General features: G+C 46.1%; 1 protein-coding gene across 6 annotated transcripts; it reads left to right on the forward strand.

Annotated features, from left to right (window-relative positions):
* Positions 1–264: 264 nt before the first annotated feature.
* On the forward strand, positions 265–23,324 carry BCL6 (BCL6 transcription repressor). Of its 6 annotated transcripts, XM_081301768.1 has the most exons (11): positions 416–8,553; positions 9,487–9,632; positions 10,783–10,821; positions 11,562–11,733; positions 13,229–13,450; positions 15,312–16,283; positions 16,797–16,981; positions 18,355–18,522; positions 19,552–19,682; positions 19,766–19,903; positions 22,119–23,324. In XM_081301768.1, exons 4-11 carry the CDS (start codon positions 11,573–11,575, stop codon positions 22,260–22,262), a joined length of 2,121 nt encoding a protein of 706 aa, XP_081157894.1. In that variant the 5' UTR covers positions 416–8,553; positions 9,487–9,632; positions 10,783–10,821; positions 11,562–11,572; the 3' UTR covers positions 22,263–23,324. The 6 variants fall into 6 exon arrangements, with proteins under 6 accessions (XP_081157893.1, XP_081157894.1, XP_081157895.1 ...); XM_081301767.1 differs by lacking the exons at positions 416–8,553; positions 9,487–9,632 and adding an exon at positions 265–376; XM_081301769.1 differs by lacking the exon at positions 9,487–9,632.
* Positions 23,325–25,024: the final 1,700 nt, after the last annotated feature.

The raw sequence follows: 25,024 nt of genomic DNA on the forward strand, positions 1-25,024 counted from the left end.
ACAGCGAAGACGTCGACGTCACACAGGAGGCGCCCACGTGACAGCGGCGGAGCAGGCCGTACCATCATGCAGAGACCCGGGAGGGAGGGCTGCCTTCTGTCCACTCGAGCCTCGAAGCGGAACATTCATAACCAAGACGGTTATCCTGTAAGAACTTCAAAATATGCCGGAAAGTGGGAAAATATTGTGACTTTGAGGGAATTTTATGGGGCAGAGGAGGTAAAAAAACCAGAGAACTGACACCGTGTCCTCCCCTGCCACGTAGCAGTGGTAAAGTCCGCAGCTCAAATTCCGAGAATTGAGCTCTGTTGATTCTTAGAACTGGGGTTCTTAGAAGTGGTGATGCAAGAAGTTTCTAGGAAAGGCCGGACACCAGGTGATTATTGCTGTTGCTGCCGCCGCTGCTGCTGCTGCCGCCGCCGCCGCTGTTGCCGCTGGTGCCGCTGCCGCCGCCGCTGCTCATGATCATTATTTTACCTTTTAATTCTTTTTTTTTCCGCTTTTGCCAAATGCTTTGGCTCCAAGTTTCCTATGTGTATCTATTGATATAAATGTATATATTTATTTATTCTAGCTGTCAGGTGTTAAAATAAATGCCGAATATTAGTCCCACGTCTCTCCCACTCTAGGATATAGATTTATATATAATTATTATTATTATTTTGTTGTCTTTGAGGGAATCGGCCGGTTTGGGGAGGCTTTTGCCACCCTCCCTGATGTTGTTTTGGTTTTTGAAAAGGAGGTTGGAGGAGAGAAGGAGGGGAATTTGGGGGCGGCCGGAGCAGAGAGGACGAGACAGTGTTTAGGGGGTGATTCGGGCAAGTCTGGGGGCTGTCTGGCCTCAGACGGCGGAAAGGACGCGCGCTCGCGCTCTCGCTCTTTCTAAAGGCTGCTGCTTGCGTACGGCTTGTGATCTCGCTGGATTCGTGCGGCTGTGTTTTTTCCCTCTTTTCTGGCTTGCAAACTGCCTTCCTTGCTCCTTCGCTCCTGCCTCCCTTTCCCTCCCTCCCTCCTCCTTTCCCTCGCCTCTCTTCTCCCGTCCTTCTGGGTAACTCCGGGAGGCGAGGAGGGAGGCTGCCCGCTTGCTCGCCCCGCTGGCTCCCTTCCACCGGCCTCAGTCCTTAAGATTCCCTGCCTTCCAACCGAGCCGAGATTTGGGAGGAAAAATACAAGCGAACTCCTCGGGTGTTTTTTTTCCCCCCACTTTTTTTTTTTTTTTGTCATAAACCCAGATGAAGTATCGTGTCTACTACTTCCTTTCAGAGCCGTGATCTTCCTAAGGAGAGACGAGTGTTTTGGTGTCCCCTTCCCCTGTGTTTTGGGAGGTTTAGCTTGGGGGGGGGGGGTATTGAATACTCTGAAAATTAATCTTTCTTGGTTGTAGTCAAGGGAGTCGGGAACCCACTGCGCGCTTCCTTTGCCCATCCCGAGAAGAGAGGCTGACGGCCGGACAGGGATGTTGGGGGTGGGTAGGAAAGGGGTGCGTGTTTGCACCTGCGACGCCTTTCGGTGTGCGGGGACACAGGGAACCTTGACAGGACAGCCCAGGAGAGCGAGAAGGTGGCGGGATTTCTGGCGGCCGCGGTGTTTGTATTTTGGGCGCTGCGTGACTCTGTGTTGGCTCTCAATGGTTGTTCCCTCCTTTTCCTAAATTTTATATTCATTTTCCCCATGTTGCACGTTCCGTAAAAAGGCAGTTGTGGGCCTGAGTAGAGCGGACGCCAGACTTCAGATTCCTAAGGTCCTTACACTGGGTGAGGGAAAGACAAACAGAGCTCCAGCCCGCGTTCCCTACGTGCAAGACCCGGGAGGAGAGAAGGGCACTTTGTGGCTATGGTGGGGGACCCGGCGGGAGGAGCGGGCGCAAAAGGGAGACCTTTGTGAGTGATTTTGCAAAAATAGATTGCGAGGTTGGTTGGATCTGCAACCTGTGGCTCTTCTCGAGGGAGTAGGAGTGGGGGAAGCGGCGGCGACGGCGGCCTGGGGCGCGAGTGGGTAGGGAGTTGGAGCTTCGGAAACCGGCTGCACTGGGGTGCAGCAGGAGCAAGGGGCCACCCCGCTGCCGGATGTAGTGACAGTGGTAAATGTCTTGAGAACTGTGGGTTGCGTTGCTTTTATGATACTGTGCTATTGGAACCCTGGAGAAAAATGGAACTAATGTTGCAATGAGTTTTAAAACTCCCCCATGAAAAGCAAGAGCACAACCCAACAGATTTTCTAAAAGAATAGGGGCGGGGGGAGACCCTCTGTGTGGTGCCCACTTATATCTGCGTGGTGGGGATGGTGGAGGTCCTGACAGTTAAGCTGAGGAAATGACCTTAAACCGGTTGCTGAAAGTCCAGAGTTGTTACAGGGTCCCTGACTGCTTCAGACAGCCAATCATCCCCCTAGGAAAGTGATTTAATCTTTTATGAAGTTTTTTTTTTTCTCAATCACTTTATAGTTTCCAGGAGGAAACATTTAAACACTTTTTTTTAAAGTAAAATGACTGTCTGTAGATGCAATTTTTACTGTTCAGAAAAACAAAAAGAAAAAGAAAGAAGAAAAAAAGTGGGGCAGGAGAGAGGGAACCAGGGAAAGGGTTGTTTAGAAATACAGTTTGTGGCTCTGAGCGATGCCACTGGCTTCCTTTACAGAGACTGCCAGTTTCCCTTTTTCTTTGCAAGGTGTGTGTGTGTGTGTGTGTGTGTGTGTGTGTGTGTGTGTGGTTTTAATAAATAACTTTAAAAAATAAAAGAAGGGCCGGCAAGATTCATCAGGAGACAGGTATCTATTTTGTTCAGTATTTACTACCAAGAGCCTTTGGCACTGGAACAGAACCTCGTAAATCTGCAGCCCAAGTTGAAGTTCATCTGGCCCTAGTCCACACACTATTCCTGGAGGTAGCAAACATGAGCTCAAAGGAGTAAGGTGAAATATATACTTGCTTGAAAATATATACTTTTTTTTTTAAGAAGAAGAAAGATATTTGTGTCTGGGGCCAGAAATGAACAGAAATGAAATGAACAGAAAGCACCAGGAGATGGACATTATCTTGCTAAAATGACTGCAATTGAGTCTTCAGGCCAAAATAGAAACCTGTAGATAGGAAATACCCACCCCCCCCCAAGTTTATAAATAGAAATTTCCAGTATCCTATTTGGAAGTATTTCCAATTCTGCGTGCTGGAACACTGGTTGATTTTAAGGGTCTGTTGATAGTGACAATAAGGCTATATGCTGTTCATAAAAACTAGGTGACTTGAAGGAGGAGACAAGCCAGAAAAGTGGGAATTCTCCATTTGTGCTTTTCCTGTCCTCAGTTTTGAGGGGTTTTACTCCAATGCTTTCTTTAAGAGACTGTTATTCTGTTTTTAGTGGACAGGAATGGAACTCAACTCTTGAGCTGTCAATTGCTGAGCTCTTGAAGAGTTCCAGTCATGGGTTGAGTAAATGGTAGCCATGACTAGATGTCAAAATCCTTCCTTCCCTCTATCCCCTGCCTGGTAGCCACTCTCAAAACCCACTTTGTTGTGAAAAACTTGTTTCAGAGGAGGTGGTGCGGCAGCGCCACCCCTCGGTGGGTAAAACTATGGCAAAAGTCAAACATTTTTAAAAATATTGTGAAATGACAATGAGGCGTCCCCCTCCCCGAGAGATTAAAAATATTAGCGCAGATAAAAACTAACTTTTAAAGGAAGCACTTTGCAGTTGACCTCGTCAATAGAGAAGAACGACCTTGCTTTCCAGCTAGGATGGTGGCATAAAAAGAGAAACGCAATTCAAATAATTCAGGGGAAGAATTCTGGTGGGGGGGGGGGTGTAGGGAGGGGGGGAGGCGCAGCGTGGTTGTGTGTGTGCCTGGTTGGACTTAAGTAGGCTAGTTCCCCGGGTGGAGGTAGCTCCCTTTCGCCTCTGAACTTGACTTCTCAGGGGACCTGAATTTTGCTGCCTGTCTGACTTTGACACAGGAGGGATGTTTTTGGTGTAAAATATCGAGGTGGCTGAAAGAGCTGTAGTTTGACCGGTGGTGTGTGGTGATGGTGGTGGGGAGAGGTTTGTGGATTCTATGCAGCAATGGTAGGCTGTTAGCAGCCTCCTGCGAGTCAGAGTAGTGTGGCGCGTGCCGGTTTCCTGCACTGCGCAACAAGTGGGAACGCCACCACAGCGGTCTGAGCGTAGTGGCGGAGCTGACTGGTTTCTCTTCGCCCCAGTGGAAGCCAAGAACCGCTCCTTCCAACCCTCCCCGCCTCCCACTCCGAGATCACAGCCCTTCCAAAAGACCATATTCGGGCCCCCTCTCCTGTTTAGCCAGGAGCAGTAAGTCTGGTTGACCCTGGTCTTTGGTCTCCAGAGCCCCTTTCCTCCGTGACGATCATGAATGAGTTTATTCTCGACTCTCTTTGCTGGCCGACCGTGTGTGGCAAGAGCCGTTCTGCTTTTTGAAGATGAGAGCACCCTTTCTTTCCCTTCTTAGTAATTCAGCTATTTTTTTTTGGGGGGGGGGATCAACGTATAGTATGCAAAAGCCGATCCAGATAACGCATTGTGATTGCTAGAGGCGTGAGCATCGAGAAGAATGGAATTACACCAGTAAATTAAATGTTTTCCAGTTTTGTTTTTGGAAATAACCACACCCCCAGCCCTGACAGGGATAAAAAGGAGTCGGAGTTTCGGGCGTGGAAGGCTGTACAGCACAGAGATTCTCGGATGGACTGAGTCTGCCACCTAGTGGTAGATGGTGGTCAAGGTCCCCCGCTTTGGGCTGGGGGCTGACCGGTTTATCTTTGGGTCTCCCAGTATCCTGACTAGATACTAGGAATGACCGGGAGGGCAGGCTCCAATGAGGATAGCATCCAACCTCCTGACTTTTGAGAAGACAAAACATTGGAAATGCCCCAGCTGCTCTTTCTGTCCATAGTCGCTCAGCGATCAGCTTCTATCTCAACTAAGAGAAACAATAACTCTTTGAGGACATCATCTACCTGTGGCTATGGCCCCTTCCCTGGGGAAAAAGTCGGTATTAGAAAGATGGCATGGCAAAGTTCAGGAGATTTAGGGCTTAATTCTTTTTTTTCTTATTTATTTATTGGCAGTTGAGAAAACAGGCTTGACAAGGGGACGGACACGTTAGTATAGTTAGTGACCAAACTAGAACTAGGACCAGATTGGAAGCTTCTGAATCTCAGAGCTTAACTTAAAGTCAAAGACGAATTTACCTCAGCTCCTTTAAAGTACCTGAAGGACAGGAACAGCTGTCAGAACCATGACTAACTTCTTGGGTCACCCTAGCAGACAGCACACATTGGAAACGTTTCCCAGAAGTCCTGGGGAAATTTATTTATAAAGCATAGCCTAAGGTTTTCAAAAACAGATATAAAAAGGCCTGCAGTAGTGCCTAAGAGCCCGCTGTCTTAAAGCTGGGGGTGGTGGTAGTAATTCATGGCCTGGGGCGGGGGTGGCCAAGGTCTAGTCTGCAGAGTTGCAGAGGTGGCTCTCGAGGCTCACATGTGGACCCAGAAATCCCTTTTTCCAATACTTATATCCTTTGCAAAGCATCCTGTCGATAAATTTCAAGTGTGTGCACATGTATGAGGAGGGGGCATAGATAAACAAAGCATAATCCTAGAATTTGTGCCCCAGCATCTCTTCAGTAAAGTTTTCTCAAAGCTCTTAAAATGGCCCGTGCGCATTCGCGTGCTGGCGGCCTCTAGCGGCTGCCGGGGTGAGGCGCAGCGGTCTCCCCAGCCCAGGCCCGCCTGAATCAACTTCAGCCTTTCCCACTGTGGGAGCGGTCGGAGGCTGGGTCGGAGAAACGCGCCTCTGTTCGGGTTGGAAACCAATCTGGGGACGTGTTTGAAGGGCGGTCAAGTTTGACTCATCGCTTTCCAAGGACAGTTAGTGCCTTCCATCTTCATTAACGTGAATAAAGACCTTGGCTGACTTTTGTCCAGATCAAATTTTAAAAGGCATTGTTTGCTTGGGGAGATCATGCCTCTCTCCTCCCCCGCCAGCCTCTATGCAAAGGCCGAGCCCAGTCCTGCCAGGATGGCTGGGACATCTCTGCCCCTGGACGTGTTTGCTGGCATTGTCTGTGGGGCCTTCTAAGGCTGTCTGGAGCCGGGCGCTTTGGAAGCTTCCCTTCAGCAGCTCTTCTTTAGATCTTGATGATAAAACACATCCCTCTATTTTATTGCATTTCCTAGAAGCTTGCAGGCTTGCAAGAACGCTGTTGGCAGGAAACGTGATAGAAATAAAAGGACATAATGTCCCCGAACACCTTGGATACCCAAAGGAGCTGCAGAGGCCACTATGCTATCAAACTTGCTTTTATCTACTGTCACCTCCTCCACCCTCCCGCTCCTGCCCCTCCAACCCCCTCCAAGAGCATGAAGAGTGCCCCACCCGTTGGGGGGGGGCGGGGAAGATACCACGTTTTGACCCTAACACCTAATTCCAGACCAGGGTGACAAGACCTGAACAACAGCTCTTTAGATAGACGCCGCTGGGAAAGGGAGCGTTCCAGCAGGAGCCCTGGTGGGAGTTTCACTGCGACAGCTCCAGATTTATTAAAATTCCTTGTTCCTGTCCCTAAACAGTGCTTTGCACTTTCAAATTCCCCTATGGAGTTTTCAGCGAATTATTGGAGTTATTAGATTACCAATAATCCAACCGCCGGTCCGAATAGAGAGCAGGGGGAAGGGATGAAGGCGTTTTCCAAATCTCTCTGGCCAAACTAGGTCAATGGGAAGGAGGGGCGGGGCGAGAAGGGGCTTGTCGGTTTCAAACCTTGATGGAGAGCTCTCTCTAGTGTTAGGCAGCGGTAAAAACATGATTAGGTTTGAGCTCCCGGAACCACGCGACTCCTAATTTCCAATAAGTATATTTACTTAATTTTACTCCCCAGATTCTCACCCTTATCCCACAAATCCCAGCCTTCTACATCACCTTTATCCCACCCGGCAAAAGGGCGAGAAAGTCATAAAGTAGGAGTTTAATGTCAAAAAGGCCCTGTCTTTGAGGACCGACCCTGACCCCGCCTCCGCCGCAGAAAGATTTTGCGGCGGCGTGTGACGACACTAGCTAGTTTTAGATCTGGACTGAGGCCTCTAAAGCTGACTTTAGCGTCCTCTACTACTGTCCTGAAAGCCCCTTCAGAAGCCGGCTACCGAGACCAATTAGGAGATGGAGCCCTGGGATTTTAATTCCTGCGAAGGCGAGGCAACTTTGGAGCGCGCCAGTGCGCGAGCTGGCGTCTGCGCTCGGGCCTCTGCAGAATCCTAACCCGTCCCACGGTTTCAAGGAAATAGGATTCCGAAATCCCGAAACCTGGCTAGGTTAAGCCTGGTGGCTCCTGTTCTATAGACTGAGCGGAAACCGAGCCGAGCTGGGTTCCCTTTCTTGCTAACGTAGGCGGCATAGGCTTTCGGTTTAGCTTTCCTCCAACTCGGCTGGGTCGGACAGACTGCAGAGAGACTGTCAGCTCTAGGGACTCAAAATCTTTTTTACCTTGACATCTCATCTAACCATCCCCTTTAACAGAGCGTGAGAGGGAAGCAAGCAAAAAAAAAAAAAAAAAAAAAAAAGGGGGGGGGGTGTACCCAACGACCTACCAGGCAAAGGCCAGAATTGAGCAACCCAAAGGCATGATTGGATCCAAACTCCTGAGCCTCTGATTGGATCCAAACTCCTGGTTTATACTGCTACTAACTTGTCGACTTTTCCCATTTTTAAATTGTGGGGGAAGGGTTGGGCTAGGTGCACTCAGAGCCCTGGAACCCGCGCCGGAAAGGGATTTAGGGGAAAGTGTGCCCTATTCCCGCGAGCCTTCCCCTGCGGCACCCCCTCTGGGTGAATCCTCCGCAGTCCGCTCGGTGCACGCAGCGATCCTGCTGGCCGTCGGGGGCCAGCAGCTTCCTGGAAAGTTACTTCTCATTGGAGACGGCGATAGGGAGAGAGTGTTCTGTGAAATCCGCAGAGCTGAGATCGACTACGTTCCGGGAATGAGAGGGCTGTGCCATTCCCCTCACTGCCCCCTGCCTTGGCGGAGTAACAGGAAAAAAAAAAAAAAAAAAAAGGCATACACAATGTTAGCTACCGAAAACTTATTTGAATGTAACGAAATTAAGGGCCGCCGCAGTCATACCATCTGGCCTCCGCCGCGCCTTCGGGGTTTGAGGCGGATGGGCAGCGGTGCCAGCGTATCGCCTGGGGCTGGGCGGTCCCTGGAAGACAGGTACGGTGTGATGGGGGTGGGCGAATCTGCGCAGGCTTGCCCCGGCGCGCAGGACTCCCGTTTGTGCTGCTGTGCTTGAGCGAGGAAATGGGTGCCAGCCCAGTGGAGGAGGCAGGAAAAGGATGGGGTCTTTCGTATTGGCTCATTTGCTCTCTCTTAACCTCATCTCGCCTTTTGCTTGTCGCTTCGCCCTCTCCGGTCTCTCACCCTCTCCTTTCTGCTGCCTTCTCTCCACCCCTCACCCCATTTTTTTCTCTCATGGGAAACTCCTTTAGAGAATCTGCCTTCTCAAGATGCCAGAGTGAATATACACAAGGAAAGCAGCAAAGTGGGCAAAAGGTGTGGGGGTGGATTAAACAACGTTTAGATCTTCCTTGGTGGTTACTGCAGCCTGGATTGGGTGGGGAGTTTGGGTGTTGGCGATCCAGGTATGGGCCGCTGCAGTTGTTAAGTTTCTCTTTGATGATCCTGCTATTGGTTGTTTTTTGTGGATTGAATCTTGTGGGTGGCCTTGGGTATGGCTGGAACTAGTAGAGGAGGTTTGTCCAGGACTTTGTTAGAGGTTGGCTTTGAGATCCTAGGCAAAGTTCATACCTGGCTGGGTGGTGGGGAGCCATAATGTCTTTCACAATATGTCAGTGCTGTTATAAGATAAAATAATGGATGGGAAAGGACCAAGTCTTAAAAAAAAAAAAAAAAAAAAAAACTAATATCGGTGATACTTCCACGTGTGCAGCGTCCAGAGGGAGAGCAGTGTTGTACACATCCTCCTTAACCCACACCTCCTTAGTTGTGGGATCTTTTAAGACAAAGTTAGCTCCCAAAGGAGTGAACTTGAAGGGGACATGTGTTTTGTTTTTGTCTAGATCAGGCATAGCTTAAGGTGAAAAGCCCAAGGCTTGGCTGACACTGGCCGGGAACTGTTTTGTTTGTTTCAATCTGAATCTAGAGTGAGTCATGGCCACTTGTCCTGGTGAAATGGCAAATCTGGGCTTCCTGTGGTTCCAGAAGTCTGGGACTGGAAATCCACAAGTGAGCTGGTGGTTGGGCTGGTTAAAGCACAGCCTGGGTATTCTAGAAGTGTTTGAGGATCTCTTCCACGAGGGAAGAGGAGAAAGTTTATAAGTAAACTTTAAGTGTCCTCAGCATTCTTTTTCAAAGGAGACAATCCTTGAACTCCAGTTAGGACCAAATTTTACTCATCTTTAGTTGGAATAGGGAAAGGAGGAAATCAGGTTCTTTTGTCTTTTTCTGTTCTCTCCCTGTCCCTAGTTCCTTCCCTCACTCCTCACATACTCACATGCACACACTAACCTTGAAGCAATGAGATTGAGTGATTGGCACTTGGGACCACAGAGAAATGTCAGAGTGTTTGGTTACAGACTCAAGGAAACCTCTCATTTTAGAGGGCTTATTTGGTAAGACTCAGCAGCCTGGAATGGGGCAAAGTGTTTGTGTGGGGGAAGGAACTTAAAATGAGATTCACCCACCTCAGGGTGCTGTCTTGCATGTTCTACAGCACGTAGGCTGATTTGGAAAGGGAATAGGAATTTGAGTCAGAAGACCTAGGGCCAGGCCATCAGCCATCTGCATGGCCCAAATGACCTCATTGGCCTCAGGCCCCTTAACCTGGAAAATAACTCTAAAGGAATATACCTTTTAAAAGGGGGAAATATTGCTTTGTTTTGCAGCTCACATTTGAGGGTAAATGAGAGTCTTACACCTATTCTTTTAATGATTTTGTTTGAGAGAAACTGGTTTGGAGAGAGTACATATTTCATTAAATCTCTTTAAGGTTTTGTGCTCCCTGGCCAGTTCTCAGCCACACCACAGTTAAATCTTTCACTAGCAGGGAGAAGCACAAACTTGGAAGCTATGCTACACTGTCTGGTCTTTAATCAGGGAGGCAAGAGAGAGGAAGCTGAAAAAGAAGGCAAAGATACTCAAGGAATGCATAGACATGTCACCTCAGGTTGTATTCTATAGACTGTATTCAGTCTTAAATGTTCCAGAGAATCAGGAAATACTGCCTGGATGTTTGTCTTGAGCAAGACACTTGAAGCCAAGTCTCAGTCTCGCCACTAGTGAAATAGGGATAAAGATATTGACCCTATCAGGCTGGTGGAATCATTTTAAGACTTGAAAGATAATATTTTAGCAGGCTTTGAATAATGTCCAGTGTTTCCAGTCCCTGAAAGATCATCATCATTAATATTAAAAGAACTACTTTTCTTATTTTTCTTTCCCAGAAATCCAAGTGACCTTTAGATGGTATAAATTTTTTACTTCGAGCCAGGAAATATATGCGTACATTTATATGTAATTAATGTATACGATTGTTTTCCTAGTACTCAGGGTACAGGCATTATTATTGCATAGCTCTGGGTGCCTGTTGTTTCTGTAAGAGCAGAAGTGGAATATGTTTGCTAGCTTGTGGTAAAACCGCACCAGCTGGCAGGCTGCAACTACCAAAGCAAAACTAACTACATGTGTCCTAAAATAAGACTATAGTGGACAATCTTACATTCATTAAATCAATTTCTGTTTGCTCTCTTCTCTTCTTTGCAGTTTTTAAGCAAAATTTTGGACTGTGAAGCAAGGCATTGGGTAAGTAAATCAAATTATGTGATTTAAAATTTTGTGGACAAAGTGCTTCTTTTTAATTTTGCCAATGCAGCTATTCTGTGAACTTTGCCACCTTCTTTTGATGAGGCAAAGGGTAACCAATTCGCCCGTATTACTCTCAGCCCTTACCACGGCACTGTCTTCACATGGGTCAGTCATTCCCTCTCCTTTCTACTTCAAACTAACTTAGCCACTTACTATGCTCCAGAAATGTGCTAGTACTCCAAAGCCTAAGAGAGGAGAGAGATGGAATAATGTAATGAGATACTGATGAAAATAGCTGTAGTTTTTGAGAATATACTATGGTCTAGGTACATTAGCCCAAATTTTTAAGATTAATATTCCCATTTTGGAGAGCCAAAGACTGGAGACAGTTAACAATCTGCTCCAAGTCACAGAGCTAGCAAAAGACAAAGCTAGTGTGATAACCCTCAAAATATGGCTTCTCTCCATGACAACATACTCACAGTGGTTGGCAGAGAATTTGGTATGTGGGATAAACGTTCAACAAATAGTCATTTCCTTTTCACTAAAGATTTTTCTATCTCAACTTATTGGATAAAGATTATCAGCTATGAAGAATAATACCCAGAGGTGGGCAATTAATTGTTCAAAGATGAAACCCTGGGGACCAGAGTTGCATTCCCTACCTCAGCAGGTTAAATGATCTGTTCTGGTACTCATAGTAAGCAGGAAACAGGAGATTAGCTTCTTTTTTCCAGGTGAAGACAAGATGGCCTCCCCGGCTGACAGTTGTATCCAATTCACACGCCATGCTAGTGATGTTCTTCTCAACCTGAATCGCCTCAGGAGCCGTGACATTTTGACTGATGTTGTCATTGTGGTGAGCCGTGAACAGTTTAGAGCCCATAAGACAGTCCTCATGGCCTGCAGGTGAGGGTTCTGGAGGGGAAGGATGGATAAATAAGAGGGTGCTGGCAGCCAGAGATGTGGAACACGAAGGCTTCTTGCGGGTCTGGGATGACATCTTACTTGTCTCCAGATCTCAGCACATGGCCTGCTATTGAGGACTCCCAGAAAGCACATGAATGAATACACTTTTAGTAAAGAGTTCCTGTTCTTTGTACATGGTGGGGGAAGAACTCATGTGCTGCCACAAGAAAGGATATGTTTGGGGTGAACAGGGAGAATAACTTCAGTTGATGAGTGAACAAATGAAAAGCAGAAGAGAGTCTTTAAGTTGTTTAAGCAAGTTAATTCAAAAATCTTTTGCTCTTTTATGCTATAACGGTTTTTATTTTATTCTAAAACCCTATTTCCATGGGTATTTAGAGTAGAGGAAGAGCTAGAATGAGCCAGCTAATTCCTCATATTTGTCAAGTGCTTCAAATTTTCAGAGCAATGTTATATTAAATAATCTCCCTAGATCTTCCAGTATGTGTTGTATGGATAGCACTATATCTCCATCTTATAAATGATAAGAGCAAGGCAAAAATAGATGAAATTTTATAGATTCAGGGATCTCTCCTGGTACTAGAGAACTTATCCAATATCTACTCTTTTTTTTAAAATAGTGTAGGGAGCAGAGTTTACAAAGATATAAAAATATTAGTTAATGCTTAATGAGTGCTTACCACATGCCAGGCATTGTTCAGTACCCTTAACATTTTCATGCTTACCTTGATCTTAGTGTTTCCTCTACTTTGCAGGTAAGGAAACCAATGTTTAGAGAAGTATCTTAGTCAACATTGCATGGGTATTATTGGTGAAAGTCTAGCTCACTTCTAGCACCCCACCCAGTAAAATTGAGATGACAGCTTATAATTCTAATTTTTAAATGAGTATTCTTTCTTCCACTAGAAACCATGGCACCTATAGTAAATGCTTGAGCTTTGATTTGAACCTTGTAGAAATAATTGATTTTTTGATAATCTGTGGACTGAGAAAACAGTAGTGTATAGCCATATTTGTATTTATTTGTCACCCATATCTAAGTTGCTTCTAAAAAGAAAAATAAAACAATCTTTTAAAAAAAAGTAATGCAATGAAACAAGAGGGGAAATTCTTATCCCAAGGATATAGGCTAAGAATAGTTACTGCAAATGAGTGCTAAATTTAACCCTGGTAATCCTTGCAGTTAAGACTGAAAGGAAAACAGGTTCTGTGACTTTGAGAATATACTTAACTTCTTTGATCTTAGTCCCCAAATTATAAAGGTAGAGAAGGGTTATGAGGAACACAGGATAATGTATGTAAAATGCTTACAGACTCTCTGGCATTGGTAAGCTTTCCGTAAGTGGAAGTTGTTATTAATTGCCATGAGAGTTCTGGAGCTCTGCTCTGGGAAGAGGATCTGAGCATTAGTGCTACTGTAAAGGAATGGGGAGTCCATGTGTCTACTATAGTGGGACATTTGTTTGTTTTCCAGTGGCCTTTTCTACAGCATCTTCACAGACCAGCTGAAATGCAACCTTAGCGTGATCAATCTGGATCCTGAGATCAACCCTGAGGGGTTCTGCATCCTTTTGGACTTTATGTACACATCTCGGCTCAACCTTCGGGAAGGCAACATCATGGCTGTGATGGCCACAGCTATGTACCTGCAGATGGAGCACGTTGTGGACACTTGCCGGAAGTTTATCAAAGCCAGGTAGGCCATCTTGGAGGCAGAAGGGATGGTTTCTGATCATAAATCCTTGATAATTTATGCATACAGGAAGAAACTGTCCTCCACAATTTGCCGCAACCTGCATTTCCACTATTGTTGCACACTTCTTGTGCCCTTCTTAACTCTTGCACCCCAGGTAAACTTGACTCCTTGCAGCTGTCCAGATCAGGCCTGTGCATTATGGCCTCTTGTTTTCTTCCAGTCACGTAGTATGCCTTTTCCTCCTACCCATCCTGCACAACTGAGCTTGGATGCTAGCTCCTCCAAGGAAGTTTCTCTGATTACCACTCATTCTCTCTCAGCTCTTTCTCTGTGTCCTGAAACAATTTTCTTGTCCTTTAGACCTTTGTTCTCTTTTTAACATTTGCATATGATTTTTAGTTCTCCTTTAGATATCTATTACAACAGTTTACATAAGTGCTTTTGTTTCCTGCCAGACTGTGGGTTGCTCAAATTCATAGGGACTACTTTACTGATGTCATCCTACCCCTATTAGGGAGGACACTTTTCTTCTTTTTCTTTTTTTTGTATTGGGGATTGAACCCAGGAGCACTTAGCCACTGAGCCACATACCCAGCCATTTTTATTTTTTGAGACAGGGACTTGCTAATTTGCTTAGAGCCTCATTAATTTGCTGAGGCTGGCTTTGAACTTGTGATCCTCTTACCTCAGCCTCCTGAGTCACTGGGATTACAGGACTATGCCACCATGCCTGGCAGGGAGGACACTTATTGAATTAAATTGAGTTCACTAGGTTGAGTCCTTTACCCAAGGAATGGTAAGACATGGTCCTCACTGCATGGTAAGGACCGGAGATGATCAGCTTTGCAAAATGGAACAGAGTCAGGGCTTCACTTCTTCAGAACCATATGATCTAGCCACTCTAGGGTGATTGCATCCTAACTCCAAAGAAGGATTTGCAGCCTGGGTTTGATCACTTTGAAGAACCAGGATCTCAGTGTTTCCAGAGCCACAGAGTCTACCTTGGATACTCAGAAAGCTCCTCTTTATGGCCAGTTGATTCTGGTTCCTTTAGCCTTCATGCACTGGTTCTAGCTCTGTTAATTGTGATCATGTTGAGCTGGCCTACTTTTTCACCCACATTCCTTCAAGTATTTGCAGCCAGAGTTCTTTGTCTCCTGTGGGTGATAATGGTGGCAAGATCATCAATACTGTCATTTATAAGCCCTTTCTACAGGTCAGGCCTTGTGCTCATAATGGTTTATTTAGTAGCTTGCTGTAGGTCATATAGCTGCTAAGTGGCACAGCTGGGTTTGCAAACCAAGTCTGGCTGCTCAGAGCCAGAGCTTCTTGTGTTGGCATTTGCTGCCTGCTCTCCATTATAAACTTCCCTACAAATTCTTCCAGCATATGACGCAGGCCCTTTCTTCAATAGAAAACTAGTTTGTCTATAACCCTCTGAAAGTGTAGTACTAGCACTGTATAAATTCTTCCCTCCTTGTTTCCATGTGTGTAAAATCCCTGCCTTTACTTCCTTGCAGGCTTTTACATGGGTAAAAACAAGATAAGGGTTTTGAAAGCTTTCTATAAGCCATAAATTCTATGATGTCAGAAGAGTTATAGATTCATAGACATCCTTACATATGTGTCTTAAATTTACAGGTTTAAGTCTTACCAGGCTCAGAATGTGGGTAACTCACCTCCCTTCTTTGTGCCTTAGTTTCCCCAACTGTAGCCTGTATTACTGGACTTCTGTTGTAACTGCCTTGTTACTGTGTTTCCTTACTCCAAAGTCACCTCCCCTATGTCTAGCCTATTCAAGCACAGATGGGTTATATAACAGTATCACTGGAAGGTGTCTTTTCTCTTTTTTCTCCCCCAGTGAAGCAGAGATGGTTCCTCCCATCAAGCCTCCTCGTGAAGAGTTCTTGAACAGCCGGATGTTGATGCCCCAAGACATCATGGCCTATCGGGGTCGTGAGGTGGTAGAGAACAACCTACCGCTAAGGAATACCCCTGGATGTGAAAGCAGAGCCTTTGCCCCCAGCCTTTACAGTGGCCTATCCACACCACCAGCCTCTTATCCCATGTATAGCCACCTCCCGGTCAGCAGCTTCCTCTTCTCTGATGAGGAGCTACGAGATTCCCGGATGCCTATGGCCAATCCTTTTCCCAAGGAGCGGGGCCTCCCCTGCGATAGTGCCAGGCCAGTGCCCAGTGAGTACACCCGGCATGCCATGGAGGTGTCCCCCAGTATGTGCCACAGCAACATCTACTCACCCAAGGAGGCTGTCCCAGAAGAGGCACGAGGTGACATGCACTACAGTGTGGCTGAGGGCCCCAAGCCTGCTGCCCCCTCAGCCCGGAATGCCCCATACTTCCCCTGTGACAAAGCCAGCAAAGAAGAAGAAAGACCCTCTTCGGAGGATGAGATTGCCCTGCATTTCGAGCCCCCTAATGCACCCCTGAACCGGAAGGGTCTGGTGAGTCCACAAAGCCCTCAGAAATCCGACTGCCAGCCCAACTCCCCCACGGAGTCCTGCAGTAGCAAGAATGCCTGCATCCTTCAGGCCTCTGGCTCCCCTCCAGCCAAGAGCCCCACTGACCCCAAAGCCTGCAACTGGAAGAAGTACAAGTTCATCGTGCTCAACAGCCTCAACCAGAATACCAAGCCTGAGGGGCCTGAGCAGGCTGAGCTGGGCCGCCTCTCCCCACGAGCCTACACTGCCCCCTCTGCCTGCCAGCCACCCATGGAGCCTGAGAACCTTGACCTCCAGTCTCCAACCAAGCTCAGTGCCAGTGGGGAGGACTCCACCATCCCACAAGCCAGCCGGCTCAATAACATTGTCAACAGGTGATTTCAGAGGTGGTCTGGGTCTGAGATCAGGGATTACCTGAACAGGTTCTGGGGTCATTTCTTCTGATGGATACAGGAACCATGTTTTGGGGTTTTTTTTGTTTTGTTTTGTTTTTTTGCCTGAAATGCTAAGACTCTTAGAAGTACAGAATTAGTGAGAGAGAACATTCCCTTCTATAGAAGAACACTCCACAAATTCCACAGGTACTTCCGATGGTCTTGATGTGGCAGGGACCCTCACATTTCCCATAGATTGAGAGAGTCTGTGGGCTGTAGTACCGAGAGGAAGAAACTGGGCCAGGAGTGGGGTTTGGGCTTGGTTTGACCCTGGCCTGTGCTCTCCTGTAGTTGCTGTTGGAAGCAGACTTGAGGAGGACTCTGAGGCCCCAGAGCCAGCATAGGGCAGCTCTTCTCTGTGTTTGCCTAAGCACAGAGTGAAGATGGCATTGAGGCCAAGCAGAAGGTTCTATCCTGCCCCTGGTGCTGAGGCTGTCTTTATTCTGCCCACAGGTCTCTGACAGGTTCACCCCGTAGCAGCAGTGAGAGCCACTCGCCGCTCTACATGCACCCCCCCAAGTGCACATCCTGTGGCTCTCAGTCCCCGCAGCATGCAGAGATGTGCCTGCACACTAGTGGGCCTTCGTTCCCTGAGGAGACTGGAGAGACCCAGTCCGAGTACTCGGATTCCAGCTGTGGTGAGTTCCCTTCCCTCCCTCCTCCCCCATGGGCTTTGTGTTTCCATTTTATTTGTACTATTCTCTCTGATTGGGAGCAGTTCCTGATTAGAAATCCATTGGCATAAAATCACCAGCAGATCAACCCATTCTTTACCTTTCAGGGAACTGGGCTGGCTGAAGCAAGGGATGGGGTATCAGAGTTAATATGGGGTAATAGAGCCTAAGCAAGCCATCTTTTTGGCTTCATTCCTGCAAGTGTAGCTTTCAGGGCTGGCTATAATTTCCAGAGCTTTCTCTATGCCTAAACCACTGTGTTGCCCTGGCTCCCCCTGACAGGGTGCAGATTCTCTCAGGAGAAGTATCTGATGGTATTCATTCCTGCATACTCTTTAGGTTTTAGCAGGCTCCCAGCATGGAGGAGCTATCAGTAAATGTAGTTGAATTAAGTTGATTGAAGTGAATTATTAAATTCACATTTCTGGGTAGTCTACAATTGGCATCCCCAGTTTTTACTAGATATAAAGGTCTAACTCTACACCCAGATCTGGCTACTCTATTATGGCTCAATAATACCTAATCAGGGTTAAATCACCATGACATGCCATTTTCAAGTCGTTGTAACAAAAGAAAAAAAAATCAGTTGCTTACACTGACAAGTTTGGCACAGGATCACAGATCTTTAGTCAAAGGGAGAGCGGGAACTGTCCCCTCCCGTCCCCTGGCTGTTTGCCTTGCTCTGCACTCCTACTCCTTCTCTCTGGGCCTCTGTTTCCACTTCCATAGTTACCTTTGGTCTCCCAATCTCACAGAAGTATCTTGGAGACATGGAATTCAGATAGGTGCCAGATGACCATGAAGTCTACATCATTGATTCCTCCTTCATTAATCTCAGAGTAAAATTGAATTTGACCTACATCTCATATCCCTGCAATGCTTTGTGTTTATTTTGTGTTATATAATACACTTATGTGAAGCAGACAGAACAGGGATTTATTATCCTGACTTTGGAGATAGAGACACAGAGAGAGGCTCTGAGGGGTGAAGGGTCTTGCCCCAGGGCTTCTGTGTGTGAATGTAAATAAAACTATGACCTGATAAGAAAAGCAAGTTCACTTGGGAGAAGGAAAAGCTTTGCCCAGGCTTCATCCAACTGGATTAGGCCCTATGAATACCGACTGATTTAAGATTCAGTCTGTCTCCTTTCTCTCCTCCATGCCTGAGGCTCTTAATGCCCCCCAAAATAAAATCCCATAGGTCCTTTGCTCTGGGCTCCCGTGAGTGTTGGCAGGTGGACTGGGGTTCAGTTTGGCACTGGGTGGCCTCAGAGGAGGGAGGCGTAGAGCCCATTTCCCTTCCTCGAGCTGATGTGGTGTCCCTCCCCCCTCTGACAGAGAACGGGGCCTTCTTCTGCAATGAGTGTGACTGCCGCTTCTCTGAGGAGGCCTCGCTCAAGAGGCATACGCTGCAGACCCACAGTGACAAACCCTACAAGTGTGACCGCTGCCAGGCCTCCTTCCGCTACAAGGGCAACCTCGCCAGCCACAAGACCGTCCACACGGGTATGGCCCTGCCCCTCCTCACTGAGTGCTCCAGGATTCCTAGGGGAAGGACTTAGTGGGTGGGGCAATGGGGAGGCCCCACCCTGTCTGAGCAAGGGCTCTACCCTGTCAAGTCCATTTTCCCTGGGGGATGTGCCCACTCCCTATACCCTTGGTCTTTCCTTTGAGACTCTTTCCTGATTCTCTGCCCTTGCTGGGGATCAGCAGTGTTCATCCCACTGTACTGGTAAAGAAACTAAGGCTGACAGAGGCATATTGAATTGGGTTTTTGTAAAGCCAGGAAAAAATGGAAGGCCTCTTAATGTCCTCCATGGACTTATTCCTTATCATCTCATGTTCCTTGATCAGGTAACTTCATACAACTGAATTGTTGTCCACAGTTTACTTACAAGTGGCCCTAGTATGTTCGACACTCGCCATGAAGGAAGCCTCTTCAATTGGTCTCTTTTATTTGAGCCTCTGCTCAAACCAGACCCCACCCTTCTTGCTATTGGAGTATAGCTGAAGTTTCTATGAGCAGAAAAATGTTTGTTCTGAAAGAGAGAAACTAGAGCAGCCTGATAGTATCTCCACGGGAGTAAGTGCATTACCACATCAGTTTCATCCAAGGGAAGAGCCAGAAGAGCCTCCTCAGGTCATCTCAATTAGCCCTGCAGGTTCAGGGAGGGAAACTGAGGCCCAGAGAAGGACAGTGCCTTACCCAAGTCCTTCAGGTAGATGATTCTAATGGCAACACTGGTTCTGAAGCCCAGGCTTCCTGGAACCTCCCCATGCTGTCCCACATAGAGCCTCCTTTCTATCCACCATGTCATTGCTTGTCTCTGGGCCCTGGCCTCATGCAAGGTATACTGGTATATGTGTGAGAGAGGGTGGCAGGCCAGGAACCAGGCCCCTGGATTCTCTGACATCCCCAAAAGAAAGAAAAACTCAACTGGACTCAGATAGGGGCAGTTTGCATGCAAACCTGGGGGCAATGGAGAACTTCTTTATTGATTATGGCTTTTCTTTTTCTCTTTCTCTTGGAAATAGGTGAGAAACCCTATCGTTGTAACATCTGTGGGGCCCAGTTCAACCGGCCAGCCAATCTGAAGACCCATACTCGAATTCACTCTGGAGAGAAGCCCTACAAATGCGAAACCTGTGGAGCTAGATTTGTTCAGGTGAGCAGGGTGGTGTGGAGAAAGGACCATGGGACTCTAAAGCCCACCCCAGCAGAGCTTCTCATGCTGTGCTCCTCTTTCAGGTAGCCCACCTCCGTGCCCACGTGCTCATCCACACTGGCGAGAAGCCCTACCCTTGTGAAATCTGTGGCACCCGTTTCCGGCACCTTCAGACTCTGAAGAGCCACCTGCGCATCCACACGGGAGAGAAACCTTACCATGTACGTAAGCCCCTGGTGCCCACCGGCTGGCCTGGGAGGGGGGTGAGGGGCAGCGGAAAGCTGTGCTCCAATCTCAAGTACACAATGAGTGACCATTGAACTGGTGATTTCAAGACCTGGGTCTGGGCCTGATTGTCAAAGACACCCTACTTGACTTCACCTGGTCTCAATGTGTTCCTCTTTAAAGTAGAGGTATTGGATTGTGTGATCTGAGCTTCAAGAAGTCCAGATTATGAATACAGAGATTTTGAGGTCATTCTACAAATGCTGAGCACCTATAGCATACCTCTATACTAGGCTAAAAGTACATTTAAGAGTAGTTAAGGTATTTGAAAAGGTGCAGTCTTAGAAGCAGGAAGAGGACCAGAAAAATATGATGGTAAAAAACAAGACAAATTGAAGCAGAGAAAAGACCATGTGAATAAAGAGGAGGTGGCTGGCTGTGTGGCACAATGCTATGAAGAGGCCATAGGAATTGTGTCCTAGAGCAGGGTCTTGGCAAACTGCAGCCTGTAAGCTATTAGCCTGTAAGCTAATTTTTGAATATGCCATGAGCTAAAAGTGGTTTTTACATTATAAAAAGATTAATATTGTGCAACATTGCAAATAATATTCAATTGAAGTTGCAGGGAACATACAATGGTCTTGGAACACAGCCACACTAATTTGTTTGCATACTGTCTGGCTGGTTTCAAGAGTTGATGGCATCACACTTGGTGGTGAGAACCAATCAGTGAATGATCCACTCACATCTCAGGTGTTTTCCTGCAAAATGTGGTATTTATTGTTCACTTGCTTCTAAGACTTTGGATATCTTCTTACTAGCTAAATAGTAAGAAGAAGTTAGTTATCCTCTTAGTGCCTTAATTTCTTCATCTGTAAAATGTGCCTGAAAATAGTACTAACCTCAAAGAGAAGTAATATTAGGTTAACTAATGCATTGAAGTGTTCAGGGTAGCTTGCTCACATAGTGAGAGTATTTATTAGAATTTTGCATGCAGAAGATATCAGAGTTGAGAATGACCTTCATTATTTATTGATCCAGAATCTTTCAGAGGGAGAGACAAGACCCAGAAAGAGAAATGACCTGCTTGGGCCACATAGTAGTGGGTGGCATAGGCACAGTAGACCTATGTCTCCTAAAACCAGAGTTCCTTACTCACTGTCTTGCCCACTTTATTATTTTCTTAATTCTATTTCCATTTTTACCTTAAAACATAGTCTCTGTGAACATATTTTATAACACTCTTTATTTTAAAATTGTTTTAGATATATAAAATTTTCCAAAGATTACACAGAAGGTTCTTATGTGCACTCGGTTTCCTTTATTGTTAACATCTTATTTTTTTTGGATATATTTGTCACAACTAATGAATCAATACTGTTATATAATTATAAACTAAAGTCCATACTATGTGGATTTGCTTTATATATAAAAAAAAAAAAACCCAAACCTAAAAATGCCCTTTTTTTTTGTTCCAGGATCCATTACATTTTGTCATCAATTTTTCTTTCAGGGGACTTCCTCACTAAAACATCATCACCCATTTACTGAACCAAAGTGAAAAACAGCTCTACTTGCTAATGCTTTGCTAGTTTTCCATGGCATATACCCTAGGAAGGAAGACAGCTGCATTTTTAAAAAGCATATCCTAGACTCAAGAATTTCCATGCATTCAGATTGAGCTAGTCAGGTTGTCTAAATGTGTTTATACTTGTTGTATAATTTGCCTAAGAGGTGTGTTCTGCTAGGTGCTAGGAGAATTATCAAGTTTAGTAAGAAGTGGTCACTTTCCTTTCATAGTGTTATCTTCCTGAGGATATTAATGCACGGGGTGACTTTGTGGCAAGGCTATGAAAAAGAAAGAGATTTTCTTTTATCCTAGAGAGATTCAGAAATGCCTTAATAACTAGGGGAGTTTGCATATGAACAGTGTTTTTGGGTAAGAATTACATTTATGGACTTAGGGAAGAATTTCTCAAGCAAGGGAAGGGCACAAGTGAGTGACACTTTGGCAAGCAGGGAAGGGACATTTGTGCAATGCTTACTTACCTCTGGTGGAAGTCAAGATTCATATGGGTTCTTTACCTGGTCTTTCAGAGGAATGAGCTGTCCCAGTTCTCTGCAGGGAGAATCTCCTGGTCTGGGTCTTTGTGCAATGATGTGTTGCTTAGATAGATGTCAGCTAACAGTTTGCTTCTGCCCTCCCTCCAGTGTGAGAAGTGCAACCTGCATTTTCGTCACAAAAGCCAGCTGCGACTTCACTTGCGCCAGAAGCATGGCGCCATCACCAACACCAAGGTGCAGTACCGCGTGTCGGCCACTGACCTGCCTCCGGAGCTCCCCAAAGCCTGCTGAAGCATGGAGTGTTGATGCTTTCCTCTCCAGCCCCTTCTCAGAGTCTACCCAAAGGATACTGTAACACTTTATGATGTTCATCCCATGATGTAGTGCCTCTTTCATCCACTAGTGCAAATCATAGCTGGGGGTGGGGGTGGGGTCGGGGCCTGGGGGGTAGGAGCCATGGCAGCTCCTGGCCCCCCCTGCTGCCATAAAACATTAAGAAAATAATATTGCTTCTCCTATGTGTACGGCGAACCACGTCAGCAAAAAGCAAAATCATTTTATATATCAAAGTGGGGGAGTACGCAAAAGTTCTGACTTGACAGTCTGCAAAATGAGGAATGTATATGTTTTGTGGGAACAGATGTTTCTTTTGTATGTAAATGTGCATTCTTTTAAAAGACAAGACTTCGGTATGTTATCAAAGAGAGGGCTTTAATTTTTTTAACCAAAGGTGAAGGAATATATGGCAGAGTTGTAAATATATAAATATATATATATAATATAAATATATATAAACTTAAAAAAGATATATTAAAAATATAAAACTGTGTTAAAGGCTCGATTTTGTATCTGCAGGCAGACACGGATCTGAGAATCTTTATTGAGAAAGAGCACCTAAGAGAATATTTTAAGTATTGCATCTGTATAAGTAAGAAAATATTTTGTCTAAAATGCCTCAGTGTATTTGTATTTTTTTGCAAGTGAAGGTTTACAATTTACAAAGTGTGTATTAAAAAAAAAACAAAAAGAACAAAAAAAGCTGCAGAAGGAAAAATGTGTAACTTTGTTCTAGTTTTCAGTCTGTATATACCTGTACAACGTGTCCTCACGGTGCCTTTTTTCAGACGTTTTCAGTGATGGACGAGTGTGCGCCATCCCTTTTTGAAGTGTAGGCAGACACAGGGACTTGAAGTTGTCACTAACTAAACTCTCTTTGGGAATGTTTGTCTCATCCCATTCTGCGTCATGCTTGTGTTGTAACTACTCCGGAGACAGGGTTTGGCTGTGTCTAAACTGCATTACCGCGTTGTAAAATATAGCTGTACAAATATAAGAATAAAATGTTGAAAAGTCGTCTTGTTCTGAAGGTTTTTCCTTATGTTGAAATGGGGATTTGGATAGATCTGGCTTAGTTAGCTCTTATTCTAGTGGGAAATGCTCTCTGAGGTGGGGGGCTGCTGGCCTGTGTGGCCTTGGAAGGGAGTCTCATTTAAGAGGAGGCTGGAGCTTGTTCTCGGTAGGTTGGCAAGGACCCTCATTGGTCCTAGCCCCTGGCCATGAAGACATAGGTGTTTTTTTTTTTTCTTTTTTTGTATGCAGTACTGGTATTTGAACCCAGGTGCTCTCTACCACTGTACTACAGCCTCAGACCTTAATTAATTGGTTGGTTGATTGTTGATGGATTTATGGAGTTGAACTTTGGAAGTGCTTTCCCACTGAGCTACATCCCCAGTCCTTTTATCTTGAGTCCTTTTGTCTAAGTTGTTGAGGCTGGCCTCAAATGAGCAATGCTTCTTCCTCAGCCTCCTGAGTAACTGGGATTATAGTCGTGCATGACTACACCTGGTTCAAGTGGGGGAAAGCTCTAGGCTGAGCTTTCTAATGACTTCAGTTCTCACTCTTCTAATACAAACATCTACGTCCTCTGGACCTTGGATTGCCCATTCTGTAAAGCGTGAAGACTCATCTTGCCTTTTGGCTTCATAAACAATTTCTGTCCATGTGGATAAATGGGACAGGTCCTGGGCTTCCGCCCTCACTCATAAATTTCTCATCTTCAGTGCATTTGAAGGCTTTTTGGTGTCTCCTGGGTGATTGATAGTCATCTGTGGACCCAGAAGACTCATGAATAGTAAGTAGCCAAGCAGACCTCGCTCCCTGCAGAGGTAGTCTTTGTCCCAAGAGCCCTGTGAGGGAACACAGCTACCTCCTGTGTGACTTGGGACAACCACTTTCCCTTTGGGTCTCCTTCCCACCCTGTCCAATGAGGGGTTGGTTTAACTAGACCATTTAAGCTTCCATGACTCATGCCCAAGTTCAACCTAGTATGCTTTGGCACTGTTTTATTTTACCTCAAAAGACCCTGAGAATCAAATTTGATTGACAGGACCTGAGAACAGGGAGGACAAGTGTGGTTCTGGTAAATGGCCCAGAGGAGAAAATCCACACCCCCCCTTTTCCTGTTCCTGGGTGGTGATAGGGAGGGGATATGAGGCAGAGCCTTTCCCTGGGCCCATGGGCCCCCTGATTGGACAGTGGTGTCCCTTGGCAGTGACTCTGCAGAAGGCTCCAAACACGTGCTGGGATGCCTAGGGGAGTTGACCACCCAAAGCCCCAGAGAGAGCTTCAGAAAGTCACACCACCCTCTGCCAACCACATGGCCTTTCAGCTCAGGTTTCCTTTGAAAATTACTTTAAAGGACTTGCCAGCTGGAGGCCTCAACTCACCCTGCTCTTTGAAAAGGGAGAAAATGATCCCTCTGCTCCCATAGAAACTTGGCAGAAGAACTTAGAAAACAGACAGCTTCAGGAATGACAATTCACAGGCCTAAGGGAGACTGGCCCCAGGGTCCCCTTGCTCCACGAGCTCATCTCCAAGTCTGTTTATGTAGCATTACTATTTAATAGGAGAATGAGGGGCCAGGGCAGAGGCTGGGTGGTGTCCCAATAAAAGGGATGATCAAAGGTTAAGTGACTGGAGCCAACTGATGATCAATAGTAAATAAAAAGAAATCTCTCAACAGATAAGCCGGGACAAAGAGAACATAAAATTTT

This window comes from Spermophilus citellus (assembly GCF_964194105.1).
Source record: "Spermophilus citellus genome assembly, chromosome: 7".
Classification (NCBI taxonomy): domain Eukaryota; kingdom Metazoa; phylum Chordata; class Mammalia; order Rodentia; family Sciuridae; genus Spermophilus; species Spermophilus citellus.

Coding starts and splice junctions, on each gene's coding strand:
- BCL6 (XM_081301767.1), top strand. CDS start 11,573: ATGGCCTCCCCGGCTGACAGTTGTATCCAATTCACACGCCATGCTAGT. Junction 16,284..16,796: donor CTCAATAACATTGTCAACAG/GTGATTTCAGAG, acceptor TTCTGCCCACAG/GTCTCTGACAGGTTCACCCC. Junction 16,982..18,354: donor GTACTCGGATTCCAGCTGTG/GTGAGTTCCCTT, acceptor CCCCTCTGACAG/AGAACGGGGCCTTCTTCTGC.